Source organism: Corvus moneduloides, chromosome 5, assembly GCF_009650955.1.
Source record: "Corvus moneduloides isolate bCorMon1 chromosome 5, bCorMon1.pri, whole genome shotgun sequence".
In the NCBI taxonomy this organism is placed as follows: domain Eukaryota; kingdom Metazoa; phylum Chordata; class Aves; order Passeriformes; family Corvidae; genus Corvus; species Corvus moneduloides.
The window spans coordinates 61,725,554-61,752,575 of record NC_045480.1 but is presented as its reverse complement, the minus strand read 5'-3'; the positions used below and the strand labels follow the sequence as shown (position 1 = coordinate 61,752,575).

Here is a 27,022-nt window from a genome sequence, read left to right as displayed (position 1 = left end):
ACTGACAGCACTTGTGAATATTGCTGGAATACCTACAGGTGTGACAAATCTGCAGGAGAAGATGTATAGAGCAATTTGGATGATGTGGAGAACCTGACTGTCCACACTGTGAACCAGTCAGGAGACTTTTGATTCTGATTAGCTCAGGTCTGGCCCTTTGGACAGCCTCTGTTAGCACCTGGAGTGCAATAGTAGTGCTCTTAAGCAGACTTTCCTGCTCAGTTTCTTCCCATTCTGTGCACTCTCGGGTTCTGGGATGCATGCTCTGGTAGGTGGCACCTGGCAGGTTATCAGTGAGGAGGTGCACTGTAAGCAAAGGCAGTGCAGGTGTCGATCTGCTCAATCACATCCCAAAGCAGGGGGCTGCCGCCCATGATGCTTCGAGCTGGGAGCAGACACTGTGTTGTATTCAGGTGGTTACAAAACTGTACTTCTGTACCTACAAACTTGGTCTGGCTCCATCAACCTGAGCAAGGGGACTTGAGAGGGTGGCTCTGTGACACCCTTTTCGTGACTGCTCAAGCCCCTCTACCCAGAACTCATGGAGAGGTGAGGAACCCATGCAGCAACCTGAAACTGCCTCATCAGTAACTTGCTGTACAGCACATTGCTGACACCTGCTTTAATCACGCACCACTGCTGCTTCCACCTGGAGGTGCCGGAGCCATGAGGTGGCACAGCAGGGCTGCTGCTGGGCTTCACCCAGAGCATGGCTTCGCCTCCTCGGCTGATTCCTGAGCCCTTCCTGGAGGGGATTGAAGATGGTGAAGGTCCCTGAGGGGAAGCTGTATGAGGAGCAGCTGAGGTGACTTGTTCTGTTCAGCCTGGAGGAGACTGAGGGGAGACCTCATCGCAGTTACAGCTTGCTCGTGAGGGGAAGAGGAGGGCCAGGCACTGATCTCTTCTCTGTGGTGAAAGTGACAGGACCCCGAGGCAATGGCCTGAAGTTGTACTGGGGAGGTTTAGGCTGGATGTCAGGAAAAAGTTCTTCCCCTCAGAGGGAGGCTGGGCACTGGAACAGGCTACTCAGGGGAGTGGTCACAGCAGCAGCCTGACAGAGCTCAAGAAGTGTTTGGACGATGCTCTCAGGCACAGGGTGTGACTCTTCAGGATGTCCTGTGCAAGGCCAGGAGTTGAACTCGATGACCTTCCAACTCAGGATACGCTATGATCTTACGCAGGGTATGAAACCTGATGCCTGCCCAGGCTTGACCTGATCTCTCCTGTACGGCCCTGAGTCACGGGGATGTGAGGACCCCGCAGTTACAGAGACGACTTCCGCCCCCTGCCCGGCCTCAGCAGCCGCCGCGGGCTCGGTGGGGTCCCGGCAGATCCCAGACGGCTGCTTCCCGGGCGCTCCGCGTGCGGACCGGGCGGGCCCCACAGCGCCCCCAGCGGCGGCGGCGCACGCTGCTCGCTCCCCGCCGTCCCCGCCGCGCGAGGGGGAAAGTCTCGCGAGCGCGGGCTCGCGGCGCGACTTGCGCGCTGGTTGGCGGCTCCCGCCGGGACGGGCCGGGCCGGGCCTCGTTCCCTCCGCCGGCCGCGCTCCGGGAACCGGGATTCGCAGGCCGCCGCCGCCTCTTCCTCCTCCTCCGCCGGGATTCCGGCTGCCGCCCGCCCCTGCCCGCAGCCCGCCGGCCGCCAGCCCGAGCCTCGGCGGAGCGCCGTTTCCTCGCGGCGGGGATCATGTCCGCCGGGCAGCCGCCGCCGCAGCCGGACGAGCCGCCCGCGCCGCCGCTGCCACCGGGCGCCACCACCGGCGAGGCCGTGGGGACGGGGCCGCCCTGCGCCGCCGGCCTGGCCGGGGGCGACATCAAGATGGAGGTGAGTCGGCTTGGGCCGGCGGGGCCCCCCACTCCCCGGCGGCAGGTGGGACACCCCGGGCCGCGTGGGGCCGCGGGAGACAATGGAGGAGCGGCCGCGGGGCCGCACCTGGCAAAGCCGGGCCGCGCTCCGGCTCCGCCGCCGTCTCTTCTGCCCTCCCTCCCGCCGGGAGCGCGGCCCGGTGGGGTGGGGGTGTCTGGGGGGGGGGGCCCCATCCCTCCGCGCCCCCTCCTCGCCGCGCAGGGGGCCCGGGAGTCGTGCTCTTCCTGCCGCCGGGACACGGGGAAGGAGGCGCTGTGGCCGGGTCACGGCGCGTATTTGTTTTCCAAACGGGGCGGCGGAGCCCCCCGCGCACCCGCAGGCTTTCCCTCCGCTCCTGGCTCCCCGAGACCCTGCCCAGCCTTTGCGCTTCCTGCTCCAGCGGCGAGCCAGCCCGGCGTCTAAAAAGCACGAGCGATGCTCTTCTGCTGAAGTGCTTCAAAACTTTTCTCTTTTTTTTTTTTTTTTTTTTTTTTTTTTTTTTTTTTTTTCTTTTTGTTGTTGTTGTTGTTGGGGGGCGAAAGACGGTGTGAGGGTTGGTGGAGGGGTTGTTTTGGCAACAGGTGCGTATATTCCAGAAATTTCAAGGGGTTGGAAGTGATTGCCTGGAGATGCTAATTCTATCGCAGCATTGTTTCTTTAATGATAGCAGGAAACTGGTCGGTCCTGCTTTCAGCGCTGGGTGTTTTGTACTCTGGGTCACGCTGGGCTGTCCAACCTACTTGATCTAAATAAATTTGCAATTGCCATGTTTTTCGGATGAGCAAGTAGCCAAAGCACTGTGGGAAATAATTCTTGCTCGAACCTGCAGAAATAGGGCAATTCCGGGCTGGAGTTTAGCGTGTGGAGGCTGAGAAACCCGTGCTCTCGAGGCGCCTGCGTGCGAGGGCTCTCTGTGCTGCCAAGTTCTTTTTTTACCTTGAGAAGGGATTTCCTGGCATACAGTGAAGTTGAAGTTGGAATGCCTTCTTGATAGTCGTGAGCATCGGAAAGACTGCTTTCCCTGGTCTCCAGCTAAACTGCAGGGCTTTGTCATCTGCGCAGCAGATGATGAGCTTTGATGGCTGTGCTGCTCCACTTTCCAGGTTTGGCGGTGCAGGAGAAAGGGGAAGTTCAAACAGAAGTTCCAACGGTCCTCTGCTTGTGCTCGATGGGTGTTGGCTCAGTCCAGTGAGGGATGAGTAAGAGGATTTGGTTATGACTTCAGAAGAGCTTTAGCCATAACTTCTTATGCTCAGTTCTTTATATTTTGACTGAATGAAACATTTGTGTTAGGATTTTTCTGTTTATACATGTCTCACCTGCCAGAGGTTTGTGAGGAAATACCCACCGACAAACATCTCGTTTCTTGCCAGCCTTTGTTTCATTTGATTCTTACTTTTGCTGTTTCGTTGTTCTGTATTGGCCAGTAAAGATTGAATTTAGCTCCATTCCTACTTGGCTCAGTTAAACAGATGGTTAATAAACACTTGAAAGCATTTCATTTGTTTCATTTTCTCATCCTTTAAGAGTTATTTTGTAATGTTACCTTAGCATTGTTTATCAGGGAAGGATCATCTCACTGCTTTTAGTTTTAGCAACAGAAGATAAAAATACATATGGGAGATTATGTGGAAAGAGTTAACCTAATGACAGAAGAGACAAGGATAAAAAAGCCCTGATCTGAAAGAGTAATTGAAGGCAGTATGTTAAGGATTTGGCAGGAAGAGAATGAGGGAGGACTGCCCTCTCCCAGCCAGCTGGTTTTTCTGTTGTTAGTAGTACCATGGGCAATAAACATTATTTGATTTAGTAAACTACATAGGGGAAAAATACTGTTTCCTAAGTTCTTCCTCAGCTTTCAGGACAAAACTGCAGTCCTTGCTTAGATTTGTTCCTTTGATGCAGAATGATGAGGGACCAGGGCAATCTGGCAAAAACCTTGAATTTACCCTCGCCTCAGGCCTGGAGCTGGTGCTCTCATAGTCTGCCCAGAGCCAGCTTCAGGAGGGGTTGGCTCAGCACCCTGGAGGTGGCATGCTGAGCTCCTGGACCACAGCTGTCTCCCTCATTCACGTTGATGTGCTGCTTTAATGATGGAGCTAAATCGGATTACAGAGACTCAGCTCTCCCTCACCCTGTGGCAGGGATCTTTGATCCATCTCCAGGTAATTGTATAGGAAATAATAGAGAGCTGACTACTATCTGTCCACATCAGGTGCCACAGCCAGCTTTTGCTGCTTTGATACAATGTGAAACAAGCTTATTCTCCTTCACATGGGTATCTTCTCTTTTTCAGAAATACTTCTTTTTAATTTTTTTCACCTCAGGAGTCTTTTGATGATGCATCTCTGGCGAAACAAAAAGAAATCCAGGAAACAGATCCTACGTATGAAGAGAAAATGGTATGTAATATTTAGGACTATGTACAGCTATTCAGTACTTATGCACTTATTTAAAATAGATTTGAGTTTCCGTTTGCTTGTTTGAAATATCTTAACTGGATTTCTAAAGCTTTGTCTAGGTATTAAAAAATATTTAAGTAGCTTGAAACAAAAAAAAAATCCAGAAAAACGCTCCTTGGACCCTTCTCCTTTCCAGCATTTTAAAGTTACCTGTAGAGCAGTCCATCCTGTAGGCAAGAGGGATTATAAAGAGTTGAGCATTCAGCTTCTCAGTCAGAAATGGAAAGGTTGTCTAGGAATGTCTTTGTGAAGCTTTAATTAGAGACCTCAGGTTTTTGAAGATGGGAGTGATTCTGTGCTTCACGGGTTAGAAAGGAGAAAATTTGCTATTTTCCTTTTTTTTTTTTTAATAATATAGGGTCTTTTTAGTTTTTACAATGTAAGAGATGGAGTCGCCCATTCCTCACTATCTCATCACAATTTCTCTCTCTCTTCCTCCCTGTTTGCCTTTCTTCCTGTTTGTAATTCCAGTGTCTGTGACTCCATGTGGAATTTCTTCATAGGAAAGTGAAACTGATTCTTATAATTTGCTGCTTCCTGTGTTTCTTGCCACTGAAAATAACCCAGTCATCTTCTGCATGTTTCTTTGTGCTGCTTTCTGGAACACTGAAGGAAGTGAACTTGGAATTGTCTCCTTTAGTCTCTAGACAGACACAATAACAAGGGCAATTGTGTTTTAGAGATGCGCTGAAAAAGGAAATGGGAAAAGTGTCTCTGTTGGTATAGGGATAGCTCAGGGTTGCAGAGTACAGCCTGTTCTTTTCTGTGTCCTGTCTAAAAGGCACAGATAATGTTTGTTAGTCCCTTAAAGGAACATCCTTAAGTGCAGTTAAAGCAAGTGTGGAGATGTGTGTGCAGAGCCAAAACTTGCAGAAGATTCCTCACTAAAATTTTAGAACAAGGAACCTTCTGCAATGCAGTTTGCATTTCTTCTCTTTTGTACAGCCAGTAAAAAAAGAACTTAAAAATAAGGGTGTGCAATATGGATAGTAGTGAGATCTTACCTAGTTTAAACCTCAGAAACTCTTGCAAAGTAAGCAAACAAAACCTATGAAGAATAGACAGGAAAACTTACTTTTAGTGGATGTGGATTGTAGCTGTGTCGTTCAAGCTTAAAACACACTTAGAGTGAGTCTGAGTCCTCTGTGGTACATCAAGGTCTCTTTCGTTGTCTCTTTATTCTCTAACACTTTGTCTTCCTGTCTCTTCCATAGTGCAGGATCTATTTGCTCTAAGGAGGAAAACACTCACAGAGCTGCAATTGCTCTTGCAGAACCCTGGAACATATGTTCCTTTTTACTAAGAAAGCTGACTTCCTGTAGCTGTGCTGCAAGTTGCTAAATACCAGGTTGTGCTGTGATAGCTGGCAGAATGTCAGAGTGGTTACTGTTAGCCTTGGAGCTGTTTTTGGCTTGTTTGTCTGTTCAAAGTTTTGGTGTGGCCTTGGCAAGGTGTGTTGATTCCAAATGGAACCTGTCTCTAAGAAGCTGAACCTTTCAATACTAATACTGTCTGCTGTAATCTTTCTTGTGCAGCAGAAGCAGCAACTCCTATCAAAGGGGGTAGCCTGATGAGTTAGGCTGGGCATATCTAAGGTCTATGCTACTGAAATAGATGTTCTGGCTTGTGGCTATGAGCTGCACTGCCCTCTGATGCCAGCTCTGTTGCTTATCTGACAGCCCAGGGAGGTTCTGTATCTCACTGAGCAGGCAGGTCACCGGTGCAGTAGGGAGCAGTCGTTGCCAGTTTGGTGAGAGATGAATGAGTACAATGAAGAATCTCTTGTGTGATAGGTGGGGGAAATTTTTGGGAGCGGGACTATCACTTTTGATTGGAGAAAGTTGTTAAGGGGACTCTTATTTAGTGAGACCTGTGCAATCTTTGTGCCAAAGTCAGATTTCAGTCTTGGCACAGATCTGTCTTGCAGCTTTGATCTTGCTGCATAGCAAAGGTGAGCCTTGGCCCCAAAAAAGTATTGAGTCTGTCAGCAGCAGGTATATTGATGTTACTCATCTCTTCTTTGGTGTTGTAGTGATGTGTATAAAGTAATGTGAATCTATATTTTAAAAGTATTTGTTTGCTTTTTCTTTTGAATGAATACATACTGGAATGTCTCACACTTGTTCCACTTAATTTTCCCTTGTCACCAGCAAACAGACAGAGCAAACAGATTTGAGTATCTGTTGAAGCAGACTGAGCTCTTTGCTCATTTCATTCAGCCTGCTGCTCAGAAAACTCCAACTTCACCTTTAAAAATGAAACCTGGACGTCCACGAATAAAGAAGGACGAGAAACAGAATTTACTGTCAGCTGGCGAGTGAGTGATGACACATAGGCCAACTTGTACTATAATTAAGATTTTATTGTACTTTAAAAGTGGAAGTTAAACTTGCTAAGTTTTTTGTCCTTTGTCAGTGTGTATGCTTTTTTTTCAACTGCCTACCTGTAAGTTGAGGGTTGCTTAAGAATTCAAGGAGTTACAAGAGATTTGTGTTGATGCTAAAGCTTTCCAGCATGAAAAAAAGCAGGGGCAGAAAAGTAAAGCAGCCGTCTAAATTTTAAGAGCTTGTGAAGAACGTCAGTATGCAACACCTTGCAGCAGCTTGAAAATTGTAAGTCTAGAAATTTGGATTGCCTTCATTGCAGCTTGTAGGGCTCCAGTGTTTGGCAGCTGCAACAGAACTTAAATGCAGTGTTGTTCCCTGTCTTACAGTTAAAGGCCAGTACTGGTGCACACATTGATCCCTTTCCAGTCACTTTGGGCTGATATTTGAGCCTGCTGAACATGAATTCTAATGAAGAATCTTGCTAGAAATTTCTTTGGGTGTTTGCATTCTGTATTGCAATATATCCATTAATGTACATTAGATTTATTTCGCAGCAAGCTGATGTCTTTTCAGTTTATCCAGACACTACTTTCTTGGACTTTTCCAGCTATCGGCACCGTAGAACAGAGCAGGAAGAGGATGAGGAGCTGTTAACAGAAAGCTCCAAGACAACGAATGTCTGCACTCGATTTGAAGAATCTCCATCATGTGTGTTTCCTTTTTTTTTTTTTTCTTGCGCCTCTTCTTTTTCTTCAAAATGTTTAGAATGAACTTGATTTTCATGTTCCACAAGGATGATGGAATAATTTGGCGGGACAGGAGGGGTCGGGGGGAAATATCCAGCATCAATCTAATGGTACAAAATGTATTATTGAGGAACTGCTTATTTTCAGTTAGGCTAGCAGGATGGTCCAGTGCGTCTTGTCCCTTAGAAATCCAGTTGCTATATTTCAGTTAATAGAAAAGAGTTATTAAGTCTGTCATCTTATAATTTTTACATATCTCACCTATGTTCTGGTATAATTAACATCACCTAACAGCTTCCAGTTCATTTAATGGAATTCAGTATTCTGCTTTAATGCTTGACTGTGTTCTGATTTGGACAGTGGTGATAGAGTTAGAATTTCCATGTGCTTTGGGTTCTTGCAGAAAACAAAGCTGTTGCAGCAGCTTGCAGAAACAAAATTAGCATGTTGCTGTCTCCACTCTGCATTGTATTGAATTTATTACATGAATTTATTACTTGATGTTGTTCTGTAGCTTTGGTAATCACTGTCAATTAGCAGACAAGAGGTGGTGAAACTCTTTCCTCAGTTTTTGTATATCTTTTAGTCTATTCTTTGACGTCTTTTAGATGTGAAATGGGGAAAGCTGCGTGATTACCAGATCCGAGGACTGAACTGGCTCATTTCTCTGTATGAAAATGGCATCAATGGCATCCTGGCAGATGAAATGGTATGCACAGAGCCCATGTTTAGGATCACTTAAGAACACATGCAGTACAATGCCATTTTAGTCTAGCTGTGTGTATATATATATGGGAGTTTTAATAACACAAAATGCAATACATAATTTGCTAAATCTTATTTTTCTTATGTGTTTAAAGTCACTAATTTTAAAAATGTCAAAGGTATCTCACTTTTAATAAATTCTGCAGGCAGATTTCAAAAATAGACATATGGAAAGGGAATCTGTCAACCTTTAGGAACATGAAGCTGGTGGAGGGGAGTTGTTCCACAAAATGACACGTCCTCTTTTCTTTCTCTCTAAACTGCAGGTGTTGTGTTATGGTATTCTCAAGCTGCCCTTGTGAGTAGAGTGTCATATATGAAAAGAGCAGCAAATGTGGAAACACTTCCTGTTGCTAGGGCCACATGTAGATGGCAGGATATGAGTATCCTATATGGAGTAATCTCCACAGAACAGCTACACCAGTGGGAATTTTCTGGGAAAAACAGTGCAAAGATAGATGTAGCTAGGGAGCTGTGTTAAAATTTCTCATACACCATGACCACGGGCATTTCAGTTGGCACTGGCCATAGTAGCTTTTGCTTCTGTTTTTAATCTTTTCCCTCAAAAGACAAGGGATGAATGCAGAAGAAATTGTAGTAGTTTCATAGGCAGATGTTTTTGTCCCCTTAATAAGTTTAGATGTATCTCTTTTTCATACAGAGTAGAAAAGAAGAAACAAAAATCTAAAATCAAATTAATTTCAGCGTATTGCATTTCCCATATCTTGTAATTTCTGTATTATAAAACTTAAAGATAAGTTAGAGACAAAGGAGTTTAAATTACTGTTTAGTAACATGCTTCACTTTTAAATACATCAAGGATTTTCTTAAACATGCATGCTTACGAATAGAGGATTTTTTTTTTGGCTAAGTAGAGCAGGCTTGTTTTAATGAAAACACTTGGGAAGCTTTGAGTCCTTGGATTTGTGGTATTCCAAAATCCATCTTGTGTTGAAGAGATCAAATATTATTAAATATTTTTGGTTTATTTTTAGGTATTTATTGTTTTGAAGTTATTAATGCTTTTCACACAGCTTATAAGCACTTTTCCACATCTTGTATCAGGTGGATTTTGGTGGTCTTTGAAGACAAAGACTCAAATTTTAGAACAAAATATGACTTCTGCTGATGGTGTTTAGGGTTTTTAATTCCTGTGAATTTGAATAATATTTTTAGTTACTTAAATTATAGGAATTATCTGATTTTTCAGGTTTTCCTCAGTTTTGTTTTAGTTAAAATTATATGTTGAAGACACCATGTTTTACCAGAAGCTCAGTATTTGTTTTATTCTTTGACATATGCAGTTTTTTACACTTGTTTGGTTCTCTCCTCACAGGAACTGATGTCATTGCTGGCCTGTGGAAGCCTCCTTTTAAAAATGAATTAAGAACTTATTTACTATTATAAAGCACTAATAATATATAATATTATGGTGATGGCATCATTAATATTAATGCATAATTAATTGAATAAATTAAAAATTCATTATTCACTTTATTTCAAGTTTAAGAGAACACCTAAATCCAATTTGTAAAATTTGACCTCTAAATAACCTGCGTACACCATGGTCTACAAAACAAAGTTTTAGGAAATAATGCTTCCTTGTACTTTTAACAAGGTGTCTTACTTGAAAGGTAAGGCAAAATTCTAACTTTATAGTCCAAGGTTTGAAAATGTTACTCTTGCTACTTTGTTTTAATGAAATGCGGGAAGCCATCCAAGCCTTTCCTAACCAAGCCTTTGATAACCCCTTTTTGTATCTCCCTCATTTGTTCAGGCTGCTGTGCCTTCCATGCTGTACTCGAAGCTCACTCTTGGGTTTTCTTAAAGGTGTTTTCTGAGAGGTTTTCTTTTTTCTAACACATTAATGTGTCTTACAGGGTCTTGGGAAGACACTGCAAACAATTTCTCTTCTTGGCTACATGAAACACTACAGAAACATTCCTGGACCTCACATGGTGTTAGTTCCTAAGTCCACTCTGCAGAACTGGATGAATGAGTTCAAGAGATGGGTACCAACACTTCGAGCAGTTTGTTTGATCGGTGACAAAGACCAGAGAGTAAGTTTGGATGTGGTGGTTTTTCCTGTGTATTCCTGTGTAAATCCAGCATGTGATCTTGCTGTTCTTTCCCATTCTTTCCCTGGGGAGGATATTACTTGGATTTGTAGTGGAAATCCAGCATGTGATCTTGCTGTTCTTTCCCATTCTTTCCCTGGGAAGGATATTACTTGGATTTGTAGTGGTTTAAGATCTACAATGCTGCCTAGTTGGGATATAACCAGCTTAGAATTCATGTGTGTGTTGCCCAGCTATTGCTTCATCACTTTATGTTCATAATTTCTTGTTCAAAGATTTGCTTCTCCTTTTATGAAGGCAGGACACTGTGTAGACCAACAAAACCTCATGAGACTTAAAATAGGAAACTGTAACAGTGCTACTGTGTTCTTTTTGCTTTAATTTGACAAAGCCTCAGTAACTAGCTGTCACTTTGTTATCTAGGCTGCCTTTGTGAGAGATGTGTTGTTGCCTGGAGAATGGGATGTCTGTGTAACATCATATGAAATGCTTATCAAAGAGAAGTCAGTATTCAAAAAGTTCAACTGGAGATACCTTGTTATAGATGAAGCCCACAGGATTAAAAATGAAAAATCAAAGGTAATTTATTTTACACTGAAAAAGAGATTTGTGTGGGTTATTAGGTGGTGGTGTGGGGACTAGTAATGTTTTTATATTTGCTCATGTCTCAATGTCCTTCAGTTATCAGAAATTGTGAGGGAATTCAAGACTACCAACCGGCTGCTATTAACTGGAACTCCACTTCAGAACAACTTACATGAACTCTGGGCCCTTCTAAACTTCCTTTTGCCAGATGTCTTTAACTCAGCTGAAGTAAGTCTTCATTTCTGCTAATCAAATTAATTTTGCTGGTTTTCCAGATTTGAAAATAGACCTGGATATATATAGTTAGGGATGTCAGTTACTGATAAATGATAGATTGACAGTTAGAAGTGTTTGTGTTACAGAGCTTTTCATAAAAATAGTCCAAATAGGGTCATTTGTTCTTTTACTTACTGGCTATATAAGAGTTGTGTTTGTTCACCATTGTGATGCCATTGCACCTTGAAAGGAAGGCTCTGACAAACTGATGATTTTGTTGATACAGGATTTTGATTCATGGTTTGATACAAACAACTGTCTAGGGGATCAAAAACTGGTGGAGCGCCTTCATATGGTGAGTCCTTCTGCCTTTTGTACAAGTGTTACTTTTACCTAAGTTAAATCCTAAACAATTCTTCTAATGCTTATGATAGACTGTTAGGATAAAAGAGATTATTCCAGAAATTTTCAGTCAAGTAAAATTAAGTCAAAGGACACAGAACCATATGAAAGATGATTTTGACCTAATCTTTGAGTCTTCCAGAGAAAGCACATGTATATCCCATGTACAGCAAGTAATCTCTCCATATAGGTTGCTTTCTCAGATTGTCTAATAGTAGATCTGGCATCTGTGATAGAGAATATCTGCTCTGTGTTTTGTCTATTGACCTGCTGAGTGTTTCAGTTTCCAAAATGCATTTCATGACGAACCTCTTCCAGGTGCTACGACCATTCCTTCTCCGTCGCATCAAGGCTGATGTGGAGAAAAGCTTGCCTCCAAAGAAGGAAGTTAAAATTTATGTGGGCCTCAGCAAAATGCAGCGAGAATGGTAATTAATGCACATGCTTGACTGGGCTGTGGTTAAGGCTCGGAAGGAATGTGCTGTCTGTGACTTGAAGGTTGTGTGGAACTTGGTTTAATTCTCTCTGATGTACTCCCAGTTTATGCCTATTTCTTTGTGACACTGCTGTGATGACAGAACCATGCATGTCAAGAAGATTTACCTGATGAAATGAGGGGAGGGTGAGATTTTGACAACATTTGTTGCTTAAAAACAGACCAACTTCATTTTAGTGACCAGAAGGTTTTTTCCTTTCTTTGCTGTAGGTATACCCGAATCTTGATGAAGGACATAGATATCCTGAACTCGGCTGGGAAGCTGGACAAGATGAGACTGTTGAACATCCTGATGCAGCTGCGGAAATGCTGCAATCACCCTTACCTCTTTGATGGAGCAGAACCTGGCCCACCTTACACAACAGACATGCATTTGGTCACCAACAGTGGCAAAATGGTAGTTCTGGACAAATTGCTACCTAAATTGAAAGAACAAGGTACATGTCTTGTTTTGAGAGCTTTTTGGTTCGGTGATGTTTCTGTGTATCCTGAGCAAAAACCAGCAGACTTTAGCCAGGATTATAGTTGGTTTCTAGTATGATACGTGCTTGAATCGGTAGTCCATTATGGCTTTTTGTGCTGAAGTGTTTCATTTTATTCCTTTTTTTTATCCCAGCTGAGACCACAGAAATATCATTTGATTGGGGCTTTAGGTTTTCTTTCCTAGTCTTATTAGCTATTTGAAATATAATCATGTAGTATTTTAGCCACACCTTTGATTTGCCATGAAGGACCATCTCAGATTCAGAGTCCTCATGCAGGGTTAAAGTCAAATCCTTTGTGAAATGTCGGCGTTTCTTGCTGGATGTGATTTTGAGCAGCGCCTGAGGAGGACATGGAGGAACTCTTGAGTTGTTTTAAAGTTATTTGATAGTAGGGACAAAGCTTTGAAATGGATTACTATAAAACTCACTTGCCACAGAGTCTTTGACTCTGGAATAAATTTTTAACTCATTATTTTTTGAAGTTACTGAAGTAGCTTTGCTAAAGGAGTTGGAGGTAAGTTTGTGAGTGGGGACACTTTGCAGCAAAACAAAACCACATCCAAACCTCGGCCTTCAGTAACATAAAAGTAACGTGTACTTTGTATCTAGGTATCATCCAAGCAGCTGTGGCCATATAACTCAAGATTAAAAACCAAACAATTCAGTGGCTACTGTGCTTTTTTTGATCTTGGTTTCTTTCTGCTATCAGGCTTATTGATGAAGTGTTGTGATTAATACTGGCCTGGTCTCAAATCAAATTATCATCTTAAGCAAAAGAGTTCAGTATTAGCCCTTGAGTCTAAAGGACAAAAGGATGTAGAAACTTTGTTATATCCTGTGTTTTACTTAAATTTCTCCAGTAGACTGGAAATGGTTGTGTATGTATGCATAAATTACTGAACATTTACTTTTCTCTTTTTTTTTTTAAGTTGTTCTTGGCGGGTAAGTAAACTGACAAGTCTTTAAGAAGAATTCACTTTGTTTCTAGAGATCTTAAATCCAAACCAAACAAATACGTCAAAATTTTATTCTTTATATTCAATGATGTTTTTGTATTTGTATTACCATCTTACTCTGTTGTGTCTGGGAACATTTTGTTCAGGAGTACAACACAAAACAAAAGGGAAAAGGCAGCCATTAACTAGACAGTGACATATCAGAGTAAGACAAACATGGCTTGGACATGCTGTGACAGCAGCAGCTGCAGCCCTGCATGGTAGTTTGGGGTCTGAAATTCAAACTACTTTTCTTCTTAGTACATGGAACTGCCCTCCTTCCTTTTCTGGTAGTGCAGACTTGCAGTTTGTTAAATCTTAAGTTTTGGTGAAAGCATAAGAAACCTTTTTACCCAAACAGGCTCAAGGGTTCTAATCTTCAGTCAGATGACAAGAGTCCTAGATATCTTGGAAGATTACTGTATGTGGAGGAATTATGAATATTGCAGACTGGATGGACAAACTCCTCACAATGAACGACAGGTATTCACAATTTTAAGGGTTGTATTTAAAAATACTACTTGTAAAACATTTAGTTCAACTGATACATTCTTCTCATTTATTTAGGCTTCCATTAATGCATTCAACGATCCTGACAGCTCAAAATTTGTGTTCATGTTGAGTACACGGGCAGGAGGTCTTGGAATCAATCTGGCTACTGCTGATGTTGTAATTCTCTATGATTCAGACTGGAATCCACAAGTAGACCTCCAGGCTATGGTAAAATTCCAGATGGAAACTTCATTTTTCTTTTCTTTCTCAGAGAACGTTGCTAGAAATGCGTACTTCCAAAATAAATTGGTATTTTCCCATTTTAGCACCAGGAGTAGGATTTGTAAGACCAATTTTCAGTTCAAGTGCAGCTTCTACTGTGTTTCCATTAGGCCTTACTCATATTTGGGTTATAAAATGTTTTATGCAGTGGGAAATGCTGGGTGTATGCTACACCTCTTAGTGTTATTTAATGAAAATAGCCTACTTGTTTAAGTGAAAATGAAATAAATCTAGGTTGTTAGTCCCAAAACTATAAAGCTTTAAAGCTTTACAATTGCAGGGAGTGGAGCTGAACGTGTTTACACTGTTTTTCCTGAGATCTTGAAAATGAAATACAGAAAAGTTGAATTAAACTTTTCAAAAACTGCTTCTATGGTGATGGTAACTGAAGGATCTCCTTTTAGCAACTATCTTTAATTTTTTTTTAAAGTAGATGTGCATGCATCTCCATCCTGGAAACATGTCAAGGACATTAGTGACCACCTAAGAAAGCAAAGCTGTTTAAAAACTGCCAGTGGTTTTTTTTTGGACAAACGAGGCCTTTCAGTGACAAGTCTTGGAAATCTCTTTAATGACTTCAGTTAACCTGTAGGGTCTCAAATACTCTAGCAAAAATTACTTCAAATAACGATGGAACTGGTGTGTAGAAGCTCAAGTGAGACAGGACCAGCTGCCACTACAGGTGTATTTTGAGCATACCGATTCTCACAGTGGTTCATGTTTCCTAGTCATGAGAGGCAGGGTATTGTATTTTTGGTGAACTACTCATGGCACAACTGTAGGATTTTGAGAAAGGCAGGTTTTGGTCAGTACAAAGATGATTTCTTTATTCTTTGCTTTTACAGAAGGTTGCTTAAGGTCAGGTGCATCCAAGTCTTCTCCCTTGTGTGATTTAACAAAAAACTCCAAAACTTGCTAATTTTTAGCCACGATACATAGAGACAGACTCATTGTCGATGTTACTGACAAAAATCCCCAAAACTTGCAAAGTAGATAAAAATGTAATGTTTTGGGTAGCCGTGGATAGCTGTAAACATTTAAGTAACCCGTTTTGTAAATTAGTGTGCTGGAAATAAAGAAAATCTTAAGCCTAATTATGGAGTCATGCTGGAAGACAAGTACTGAACTTTTTGTCACTGTTTCGGCCAGGATCGAGCGCACAGAATTGGCCAGACCAAGACTGTCCGGGTGTTCAGGTTTATTACAGACAATACAGTGGAGGAAAGGATAGTGGAGCGTGCGGAAATGAAACTGCGCCTGGATTCCATAGTCATCCAGCAAGGCAAGTATATGAAGGCACTTCCTGTCTAGGATGCAATTCTCTTTTCCCATTGTAAACCATGGTGGAATCAGCCAGTAAGAACCAGTGGGAATGTTGCTTTTGCCTCAGCTGAACTCTGAAAAGAGGGTGCAAAGGCCTCATCCACTTGAAAATTTATTTTACTGTAGAAGTAGGTATTTCCTCGCTGACTTTTTGCTTACCTCCCTAGCGATAGATGCATACAAGTGGATAAAGTCAGATTTGTTTTTTTAAAGCACTCAGCTTCTTCTTTAAACCGGGAAAATGAATGTCTTTCCTTTTTCTAGTAGATGGAGAAAAGTTGGTTGACTTGCTTGGAATCAGTAATACATAGCTTGTATGTGGAAATACAAGGAGGAGAAAAATCACGTGTTGCCCTTCCATAACATAAACTCTTTAGTTAGTTGCTATCCTCGACTGTTTTTATCTTTAGGAAGATTGGTGGATCAAAACCTGAATAAACTTGGAAAGGATGAAATGCTGCAAATGATCAGACATGGAGCAACACATGTGTTTGCCTCAAAGGACAGTGAGATTACAGATGAAGATATTGATCACATTTTGGAAAGAGGGGCAAAGAAGGTGAGAAGGTTTGGAAAGGGGAAGCCCACATGTAGATTTACATGTGATGGCAAGATAGTGTGTCTCTGGATGATACCTCAGTTCCAAGCTGGAGAGAAAAGGGGTTTTGCTGTGGAGGGTTTTCGTGTTGCACAATCATGTTTGTTTTTTCTGATGTTGTTAATAAGATGTTTTATAGTCAAGTACCTTCTAGAATGGCTCCTCTTCTTTCTGGCAATGGGATGTTTTAAAATGAAGTACCTTGCAGAGTGGCTCCTTTCTGGGAATGAGGTGTTTAATAATGACGTGCCTTCCAAAATGGCTCCCGTTCTATCTGGGAATGAGATGTTAAATAATGAAGTACCATCCAAATGGCTACTGTTCTTTTCTGTATCCCCCGTCCAAGACTGCGGAAATGAACGAAAAACTTTCAAAGATGGGTGAAAGCTCCCTTAGGAATTTTACTATGGATACTGAATCTAGCGTGTATAATTTTGAAGGGGAAGACTACAGAGAAAAACAGAAGGTAATGTTTTAAGTTTCTTTCGGAGGAATGCACTAAATTGCATGTTTTAATCATATTTATTTAAGAGGTATTGGGTAAAATACAGTGTCATCTATGATAATATTTTAAATAAAAACATTTATAACATAATGAAGTAGATGTAGATCTAATTTTATATAAAATTTGTAGCTTGCAAAATCATCATGATTTTGCAAGACTTAATTTTTGGTTTTTGGGGTGGTGGGTTTTGTTTTTTATAGTTGGCATTTACAGAGTGGATTGAACCACCTAAAAGAGAAAGAAAAGCCAATTATGCTGTGGATGCTTACTTCAGAGAGGCTCTTCGAGTCAGTGAACCAAAAGCACCCAAGGTGAGTTGACTAATTAAAAGAAATAAATTGTTGAAATGTGCATGGTAGATGGCTAAAACTGTAAGCAAAAAATTGGTCTTTAGTCATAAAAACTGCTCTGTTCATTTTTATAAAGTGGAGAGACTATTTAAAGTTAGAAAAAATTTCCAAATTACTGGAGACAAACTTCTGTGAGAAAAAAGTAAGAACAGGATGAAACTTGTAAGATGTTGGGAGGGTAAGATAAGTTTTTTCTGGTTTTTACTTAAGCAGCTGTAAATTTTCCTTACCTATTGATGCTTTAAACATGTGTGACTTTTTCCCCAGCCACCTCCTCCTCCTCTTCCCAAAAGACCTCTCTTCCCCTTCTCTCACTGGTCTTTTAGAATTCTTTGTGGTGGTCATTGTCTCTTGCATGGTGTGACTTTTCCCCTCCCCCCCCAAGTTAAGACGGTACATTTTTGTAACAATAAAGCTTTTTGTTTGCTCATAAACTTAAATCAGTTCTTACAAGGAAGCAGATTCTGGATGCAAAAGGGAGCCACATGCAAACTTTGTGTTTCAGGCTCCACGGCCTCCAAAACAGCCAAATGTACAGGACTTCCAGTTCTTTCCTCCTCGCCTGTTTGAACTATTGGAAAAAGAGATTCTCTACTACAGGAAAACAATTGGTTACAAGGTAACTGAAGAATTTCCTTCACTAGAGGGATGGAGCACCTCTGTTAAGAGGAAAGGCTGAGAGTTGGGGTTTTTCAGTCTGGAGAAGAAAAGGCTCTGGGATGACCTGATTGCAGCCTTTCAGTACCTAAAGGGGGCTTACAGGAAAGCTGGAGAGGGACTTTTTACAAAGGAATGGCTTTAAACTGACAGAGGGCAGGTTTAGATGGGATATTGGGAAGAAATTCTTCACTGTGAGTGTGGTGAGGCACTGGCACAGGTTGCCCAGAGAAGCTGTGGATGTCCCATCCCTGGAAGTGTCCAAGGCCAGGTTGTTGGACAAGGCTTTGAGCAGCCTGGTCTAAGTGGACGGTGTCCCTGCCCATGGCAGGGCATTGGAAATGAGGTGATCTTTAAGGTCCAGTCCCTTCTAGGTGATTCTCTTAAATTCACACATTGGAACAGTTTACTGCAACAGTAGGAGATTATGTACTTTTCCAGCCTTTCACAATAATTTAAATTGAATAAAATAATCTTCAGCTGAAGAAATTAGTAGTTCATATTAACAAAAAAGTGACAATTAGCAATTATTTCTGAGAAGTTAATTCAGTTTTACAAAGTGCAAAACCTTTCAGGTACCTCGTAATCCTGATCTCCCAAATGCATCCCAAGCACAAAAGGAAGAGCAGCTTAAGATTGATGAGGCTGAACCTCTTAATGATGAAGAACTGGAAGAAAAAGAGAAGCTTCTAACCCAGGTATTGTTGGGTCTTCAGTGAGACTGAAATCAGCTGAAGCTTGTTTTGTGTTTTACAGTGTTATGGGAACATTTCTTGGTCACTGATTCACATGTGCTGTAGTTAACAAATCTGCAAATTTTCGTTCTGACTGAAAAGAGTTCTAGCATTAGGTTTGTCATAGGTCTGGATATCGGTTAAGAACATTAACCAAATTAGTGCACTTGGATTGGCTGTAGGCTGTGGGACCTTGCAGACTGGCTGCAGAGCTGGGCGTGCTTCATTCCACATTATTTAATGCTTATCTTCTGCCTCAGTTTCACACCCATGTGGAAGTGAATCCTGGAGTCTGAATGGTCAGTTTTCCTAAACTATACCTGGTAGTAGATAGTGCCCCTCCTTAAAAGAGGGTATGAGCTGAATAGGTATATAATCAGCAAGCATGTATAGTTGAATAATTTAAAACAGGTGAATGCCTGATATGCCTTATTTGGATATTGTATTTACACATTGTATTTTGGCAGGGGAAAAATTACAGGACAGGATTTCTTGCTTGCATAGTAATGAGCTGGAACAGCTCACTGTGGAGACACCAGAATCACAGAAGTCAGGAATCAGTACAGTCCAGTAAGCTGTGACTAAGTCACAACATGACTGGCAGAACTTGCTACTTCCAACTACTTGTAAAAATTATTGGTAATATGAAATGAACCTACTTTGGTAGCTCATAACTTCAGCAGTGCTACTTGTGTCCCTGCTGAGTGTCCTCATGAGGGAGAGTGACCAATGGCTGACGGTGTCTGTGAGGCACTTGGGGGGACTTTTTGACAAAACAAAAGCTGTTGTAGACACTGCTTGCTTCACTTAAACAGTTTTTTTTCTTAGAAAGTGATCCCATGCAGAGAATATTAGGAGGAGGGATTAATTTATCAGCTGAAAACTTACCAGAAATTACTAGGTAACTAGAGAACTAGTGCTAATCATTATGCAATATTTAGATGGAGAAACTATAGTGACTGTAGTATAAAAACAGTTTTTCTACTAAATTAAACTGCGGAGAAAGAAAAGGTTTGACACTGTGGAATGACAGAAGTGTTACAGGCAATTTAAAGAAACCTGTTGAATCAAATTTGAAGATTGACAAATCCTGACCTCTGTGCAATGTTTCCTCTTGATTGCTGTACAGGGCTTCACTAACTGGAATAAGAGAGATTTCAACCAGTTCATCAAAGCCAATGAGAAGTGGGGCCGTGATGACATTGAAAATATAGCACGAGAAGTTGAAGGAAAAACCCCAGAGGAAGTAATTGAGTATTCAGGTAACTTGATTCTGTACTCAGTTCTGAGAGTATCTAACTCTGCTTGCCTTGTTTGAGCTGCCTGTGAGCATGGCAACTGCTGAGAATTTCTTACACTGCTATTCAAGGTTTTCGGGGTAAATTATACAGATGGATTTGGATCTGCTGATCTGGCTTTTACCATCTTTAGTGCCTGCGTAATTAAGACTGTACTAAAATGCACATGTAAACTCTTGCTGAGCTACTTTACTGTATCCTAAAGCTAACTGGGTCTTCAGTTCTTGTTAATTTTTTGCAAAACGAAATGCTGAGAAACAATGCTTAGCTGGAGAGATTTCCCTTTTCCTTGTATTTACTAACCGGTAGTTAACCTTTTCCTCCTCCTCGAGAACAGAACACAGTAAACACATCATGACTGAACATACAGTGACCACTGGTTTTTGTAACCTGAGTCCACTCGGCTACTTACCTTTCATGTCCCGGAAATGTTTTCCACTGTAGTGTAGCTACAAGGTCCTGGCACTACATTTCTAAAGGTATAGAGCAGCTTGAAAATGTGAAAAACTCTTCTACAAAAGCCCTTTAAACACCTAATTGTCTTTTAGGCACTTCCTTGTCTTCGGCCACTCAGTTGCCCTCTTGCTTCTCTTGGTAAAACTGTATTCTGTTACATCAATTTCCATTTGAAGAAGCTTTTTTTCCTATGAGAAGGAAACTGACACACAAAAATCTTTCTGACCAGTATTGCACCTCATTTAAACTAAAGATTCCTATATCTATCTGCCTTAAAACAGCATTTATAATACTGCAGCACATGGTAGCAGGAAGGGAAGGTTCCTTATCAGCTAAATGCATGTCTGTTGTTACACAGCAGTAAGCTCTGGTAAAAGCAAGGAACAGCTAACATCCTTTTTTAAGGTAAAACCTCTGACTTTTACAATGCACGATAAGAAACTAACCGGTTGTTCTTTTCTTAGCTGTGTTCTGGGAAAGATGCAATGAACTCCAAGACATAGAGAAAATCATGGCTCAGATTGAAAGAGGAGAAGCCAGAATTCAGAGACGAATCAGCATAAAAAAGGCTCTTGATACGAAAGTGAGTTTGCTTTGTTTCCTGCTTTGCTTCCTGGTGCCAGTGAGGGGAGATGCAGGACCCGTGTCTGGTCAGTGCTGCTGATGTATGAAGATACCTTGGGCATGACATTGGCCTCTTTGCATAACGCTCAGCAAATGCTTCCTGTGGCTTTTCCATCCCACAGAAGCCTGAGTTACGGTGTACCCTGGCGTTTGTAACAGTCTTCTGTATTATAGCATGCAGTTCAGAGTGCTGTATAACAAACTCCACATAGTACAGGCTTTGGGAAGGAGCACAACTCCTTCTGGATATATGTAACTGAAAATAGGAGAGAGAGAGGGATGGGGAGGGAGAGAGAGAGGGAGAAATGGAGGAAGATGGAGAGAGTGGGAGAGACAGGGGTAAAGAGATGAGGGGGAGAGAGGGAGGTAGAGAGATGGGGAAGGAGATGGGGGAGAGAGAAAAGTGGGGGGAGAGAGAGAGAAACAGAGGGAGACAGGTAGAAACAGGTAGGGATAGAGGGAGTAGGTAGAGAGACAGAGATAGCAGGAGATGGAGGGAGCTAGAAACAGAGATGAGAGAGCAACATCTGTTTAGAGCACTTAGACTTACCCATCAGAGGAGGCTTTTGTTCTTGTCTGTGTTTCACCAAGCAGTATTTGGTAGTGAAGAGATTTGTAGTAAATTAAGACATTTTACCAGAATTTTCTCCCCTCTTCAGGTTTGCTGAGTTAGTTCTCTTCTAGGGAATAAGTGTGGGACTCAATAAACCAGAAGGCAGCTGAACCATGTGCTAACTCTCATGTACCTTTTCACTCTCACTCTGATTTTACCATTTCCTGAGGATTTGTGCTAAAAAGGATTGTTGCCCTTTGAATCCTGACCTGTTTTCAAATGTAGTGAAAGACTGCCATTAGTCAAAAGATTACAAAGCTGTGTACTGTCTAAACCAGAATTTGCCAGTTTAGATATCTTTGATAACTGCACTGCACCTACAGTCCTTTTCTTGTGGTGACTTAGCATGGGAGATCCTTAAAGATCCAGTTTTCTGTCTTCATGTGATGTATTGCTTTCATACAAAAGACGTCCATGCTAATTCTGACCTATTTCTTAGCTTTATGTGGTCTTATTTGTTTTGTTCAGATTGGGAGATATAAAGCCCCTTTCCACCAACTAAGAATATCCTATGGTACTAATAAAGGGAAGAATTACACTGAAGAGGAGGATCGCTTTCTAATCTGTATGCTTCACAAACTAGGATTTGATAAAGAAAATGTCTATGATGAATTAAGACAATGTATCCGAAACTCGCCGCAATTCAGATTTGATTGGTTTCTCAAGTCCAGAACTGCAATGGTATATATATATTGCTCTTTTTTGTTCATGAATGCCTATGACAATATTAAATAAAATTAATATTTAATTAAGTTGCTGCTGAAATGCTGAGGTAGGTGCATTGGGAACAAGGCTTTACCTTTTTATAGCTTTCCAGCAACTGTATGGGTGGCAAATGCAGTTAAACTAAAATGGGAGGAGAAGTTCAAAACTGAATTAAATACAAATGCGTTTTAAAAAAGCAAATATCCATGATCAAATCCATTCCTGTGAAGCCAGTCAGTAAGTAAGTATCATGAAACATTTCATTCTTTGTTACTCTTGACAAGATCCAGTGAAACACTTACCTACTCACCAGCATTTTTAATATTCTAAGAGCATTTTTACAGTAATTGGCTGCCTAAGGTACTGATTGAATATGTTGTGTAATGCAGGAGCTGCAAAGGAGGTGTAATACTTTAATCACTCTCATTGAAAGAGAAAACATGGAACTGGAAGAAAAGGAAAAGGCAGAAAAGAAGAAACGTGGACCAAAACCATCTTCAGTAAGATTTAAAAAGCATTTCTGTGAAAAAGCTCTAGGACAAGTGATATCTAAAGTTATTTGAAACCAACGACAACTTAAGAGAGCAATGTTAAAAGCTGCCTAAAGTTCATGTTGGTGTTCAGCTAGTACAGTTGTGGATGTCAAATAAAGGAAAAAAGGTTCTTAAGTGTAGCTCACATGCTTTGGAGCAGATAAACTTGTTATGTTTTGGATCACTGGGTTGGTACACTATAGATTTACCCTATACAGGTACAGGGATGTATTTGACATTTTGATTTATATAATCTGCTAAATCGCCACAGATGTGTTTACAAATGGGCTTGTAGAGCTAGACTGGGAAAACAGCACAGATGCTTGACAATTCTCTTTGCTGACTAAATTAGAAGTATTGCTAATATGCCGGCCAGTTTTGTAAATAAAATACCAGCTTTACCCATTTTCTTACCTCCATTTGTTGTTCAGGTCATTGCCTAGAGCTGTTGTAGCAAAACCTTAGAAGCACAACTTACTTGGCAGATGTGCAGAAATCAGTAAGGTTAATAGTGATGGGTTATTAAGTTTCTTAGACCTGTTCACAGAACCTTTAAATACCTTTTCATAAATAGGAAGCTTTATGACATTTGCTTTTATACACTTTTTACCTCTGTGAAATCATGCTCTTCCAGATTTATTTTCTTTCCAGAGAATAAAAAACAAAAGCAAAGATGTGCCACATCTGCAATTTAACATATTTTAAAGCTGCTAGAGTGTAAATCTTCTCCATCTGCTTTGTTTTGAAACACATTGCTTGCTTACAACCTTTTTTATATCACAGTAACTCACTATCAAATCTTACCTTGCAGGCACAGAAGCGCAAAATGGATGGTACTCCTGATGGGCGTGGGAGAAAAAAGAAACTAAAGCTGTGAATGCAGAATTTTTTTAATCTCCAAATTTAAGAAGTAGTTCTTTAATTTACGGGTCTTCATAAGATGTACTGTATAATGCTTAACTATTTTAAAGAACGTTGGGTTCATCTGTTTATTGAACTAGAACATAGTACTTAATTGTAGTTTCACTTTTTTAAATGCAACAGCTGTGCTGAATTTTTTTTACCATTAACACTTGAAGTAATAAATTGTCTTCATTTATTAATAAGGCTTCTCGTTACCTTTTTTTCGTTAATGTTTCCACTTGAATACATAATTGTTTAGTCATCCCCCAATTTGTTTCCTCTTAGGGTGTTGTGAACATTATGATAAATAGAACTGTTTAGTGGTGTTCTCTTGGTACAAGCCACCACTCAAACTCCATTTCTGGGAATTTGTGGCTTTGACTTTACCTTTACTGAACTTAATTTTACTGTACAAACATGTTCAGTTCTTTGAAATTTTTGGAAAGGCTGGTTATTTACTTCAAAAATAATGATTGGAAAAAAACTGTTAGCACTTTCTGCTTAAAATCTGAGCCTGAAGAAAGGTTGTTGAGTTATGCCGAGGTCTGCACTTCATTAGAATGGCCTAAGCATGGCAGAATTGGGTCTGTTGGCAAACAACCGCAAAGTCAGAACAGAAAACGTGACTGGGAAACAATCCCTTCTCACACACTCAGCTGTGGTAAATGCAGAGATAGGTGTGACTGGAGTGAAAGGAGCTGGTGCTGACTCCAGCTGTGCACAGCTGTAATTAGCAGCCCTCACTCTGCCCTGAGCCAGTCAAACAGTGCCATGCACGAGTGATCCCTACATTGTCTCTTCCTGGTGCAGTATCTGGCATCTGCTGACTGAGATGCCATCATCTAATGTAGCATCACTTTGGAATTTACTACGAAAACAAGCAAAAACAGAGAAAATGCTCATAAGCTCTGCTCAGTTTTGGCCTGTTAAGAACACCAATCCAAAGGCAGCAGTTTTGTGTAAACAGAAATGATGAAAAGTCAGCTTTGCTGAGGAGTCCCAGATGCAGATTTCCTGTACAGCAGCACAGCTCCTACTGGGACACATGAGTTCCTATTTGCCTGTGACTGATTTGCAAACACCTGCTGAGAACAAGCTGAGTAACCACACTTGGCTCTTCGAAAAGTCCAACAACGTGATATGTGTAGCAGTGTTAACAGCCAGGCCACAGCATGTCACACGTTGAATTGTCCTGGGAGCCCTTGAAGAAATCAGTTCAACTGCTTAAACTTAGCTAACCCTAAAGGAAAATGCTTTAATGCTGAAGCTTTAAAAGCATCCATTTTCACCAAAATGCCGTCAAAGAATCCCAATCCAAAACAAACCACGAGCATTTGGTTTTAAAGTAGTCTAAGTAAAAACTTTTTGAGCAAGCAGAAGGGAAAGATTTATTAAGTAGCTAAGCAGCACTTCATTGGTAATGATGGTTGAGTGTACACATGCAGTAAGTGAAAGGAACTAAACCTTAGTCTCCCAAATGGTGTCCTGCAAGTTAGAGAAAATCCCTTTTCTTTCAATAAGTAAAACAAGCAAAATACTTTGCTTGTAGATTATTCAAGTGTTTCCCCCAGTGTCTGGAAAAAATAAGCTCCCTTTTTAAATGTATTTGCCCATATTTTGATGTTATTATCAAGCAAACAAATAGGCTATTATTGTACAGTATGGGAGAGCAGTCAATTATTCTGAAGTGCTAGAATCTATTTAAGAATGTTTGAAAGCATTTAAAGCATTGACATACTATTTTTCTAGTGTGGCTTTACAATAGTTCTAATTCTCACTGACCATGTGCCATGCTTTCCTTGCAGACAACTGCAATTACAGCTTTATCTCTGAGAGCCTCCTGTCCCTATGGCTGGGATCCTCATTAAGATTTGAGACAACACTGTCTGCCACCTTAGAAAATACACCCAAACACACAGAAAGCCCCAACAAACCAGAACCCCCCTTGTGCACATTTACTATAAGCACCAAGTTTTCCATTTGGAAAGCACCAAGTATCCAGACAGAGGTCCCAGGTCTGCTGTGAAATACATCTTAATTCAAGTCAATGGCAGAAAGAGGCACTTGGGGAAAGGATTAATCTTTCCTTAAGGCAGACTGCTGGAGTAGAGCAGATACGATATGTTCTAAAAGAGCTTGTTTCTCCTTAGTGTGAATGCAGAAAGGCTATTGCATTTATCTAACAAAACACAGGTCTAATTCACGCAAAAACTCCACTTCAGGAGACCCAGAAAGAGGCACGGGGAATTCTAATTAATCTGACTTTTCTCTCCTTTTATTTCATATAAATATATATATATATACATATATATATATGTAAATATATATATAATATATATATACACACCAATCACTTTTTTTTAAGTTGCAAGAAAATCAAGTCTAATTTCTTAGGTTTTTCCCTGTGCAAAAAGGCCCTCAGGATCTAAAAATGCCTGCTACCATCCCATGCATGCTTTGTTGACATATCAGAATCTTGAATCTGGGTGAGTCAGCCAGGCATCCATCCCAGACTTCCATCCCTGTTCCTGATGGTCTGGCTGTACTTGGGCACTGCACCAGGGCAAAGGAACACCTCAGTGTTGCAGCTGAAGGAGACATAGAGATTCTGAACTGGATCCACCATCACTCACCCATAGATTGCAGATCCTGGTAAAGCAGATTAACACCTTTTACATTACACTAGTCAATCTAAAATTATTAAATCAAGTTGTTACTAAGCTGTTCTCAAAAATTCTCAGGAGAGGAATTACCTAACTTTAGGCGTATTTCTTTTTGTATGTAAAGACAGTGTGTTCCATGACCATCACTACTGTTTGATCATGGGTTTTAGTCTTACCTTCTGTTAGAATTCATCCTGAATTGTGGCTCTTACAGTGCAGCTCTTTTTAAGGAAGTTCTCCCTTCTCTTCACTAGAGGGCAGCCCATAACCCCATATAAGCAACTACCAGCCTGATTACAGCAAGCAAAATAAAGTTAAGGACAGCTGAGTTTTAGACTGATAAATTAGGGACCAGTTAAAACCAAAATTATTTCTGGTCCAATACTGCCGTTACTGTAAGTTTCCCTGGAACCTGATAACAGTTCCCATCAGTGAGTGAGTTCAGTGGGTGTGAGCACATGCCCTGGGCCAGAACTCAGAATAAGACCAAGAATGATTCTGTGTTTTAGATGAGTTATTCTGCATCCCATCTGCAACTGAGAATAGCTGCATGACCAAGTCAAGGAGCCTCAGTGTGCAAGTGTTTGATTCCTGCACTTCTGATAGGAACAACCTAAGCAATGAAGTTTGCTTTCAGGAAAATAATTTATTAGAACAGTAGCTATTTTGTATTCCCCAAAGGAAAACTTACCAAAAAAGAAAAAAAAGACGAAAGTCCCGCTATTTAAAATATACAAAGACAACAAACTTTAACAGCAGTTAAAGCATTTTAAACAGCAGTTTCCTTGTTTTAGAAAATTAACTCTTTAGAGAAGCATTACATCTTTAGAAGTATTCTGTACAATTCTTATGTGATCTGTTTTCACACAACAAAGGTAACCAAA

The 27,022-nt window shown here is 41.0% G+C and overlaps 1 protein-coding gene across 1 annotated transcript; it reads left to right on the top strand.

Annotated features, from left to right (window-relative positions):
* The first annotated feature begins 1,505 nt into the window (after positions 1–1,505).
* SMARCA5 (SWI/SNF related, matrix associated, actin dependent regulator of chromatin, subfamily a, member 5) lies at positions 1,506–23,675 on the top strand. The gene is made up of 24 exons (XM_032109147.1): positions 1,506–1,824; positions 4,173–4,247; positions 6,458–6,624; positions 7,242–7,342; positions 7,989–8,089; positions 10,026–10,205; positions 10,647–10,802; positions 10,905–11,036; positions 11,311–11,379; positions 11,745–11,854; positions 12,133–12,359; positions 13,764–13,885; positions 13,970–14,122; positions 15,326–15,458; positions 15,910–16,058; positions 16,444–16,563; positions 16,803–16,913; positions 17,458–17,571; positions 18,185–18,307; positions 19,473–19,605; positions 20,562–20,680; positions 21,803–22,015; positions 22,429–22,539; positions 23,384–23,675. Exons 1-24 carry the CDS (start codon positions 1,687–1,689, stop codon positions 23,447–23,449), a joined length of 3,123 nt encoding a protein of 1,040 aa, XP_031965038.1. The 5' UTR covers positions 1,506–1,686; the 3' UTR covers positions 23,450–23,675.
* Positions 23,676–27,022: the final 3,347 nt, after the last annotated feature.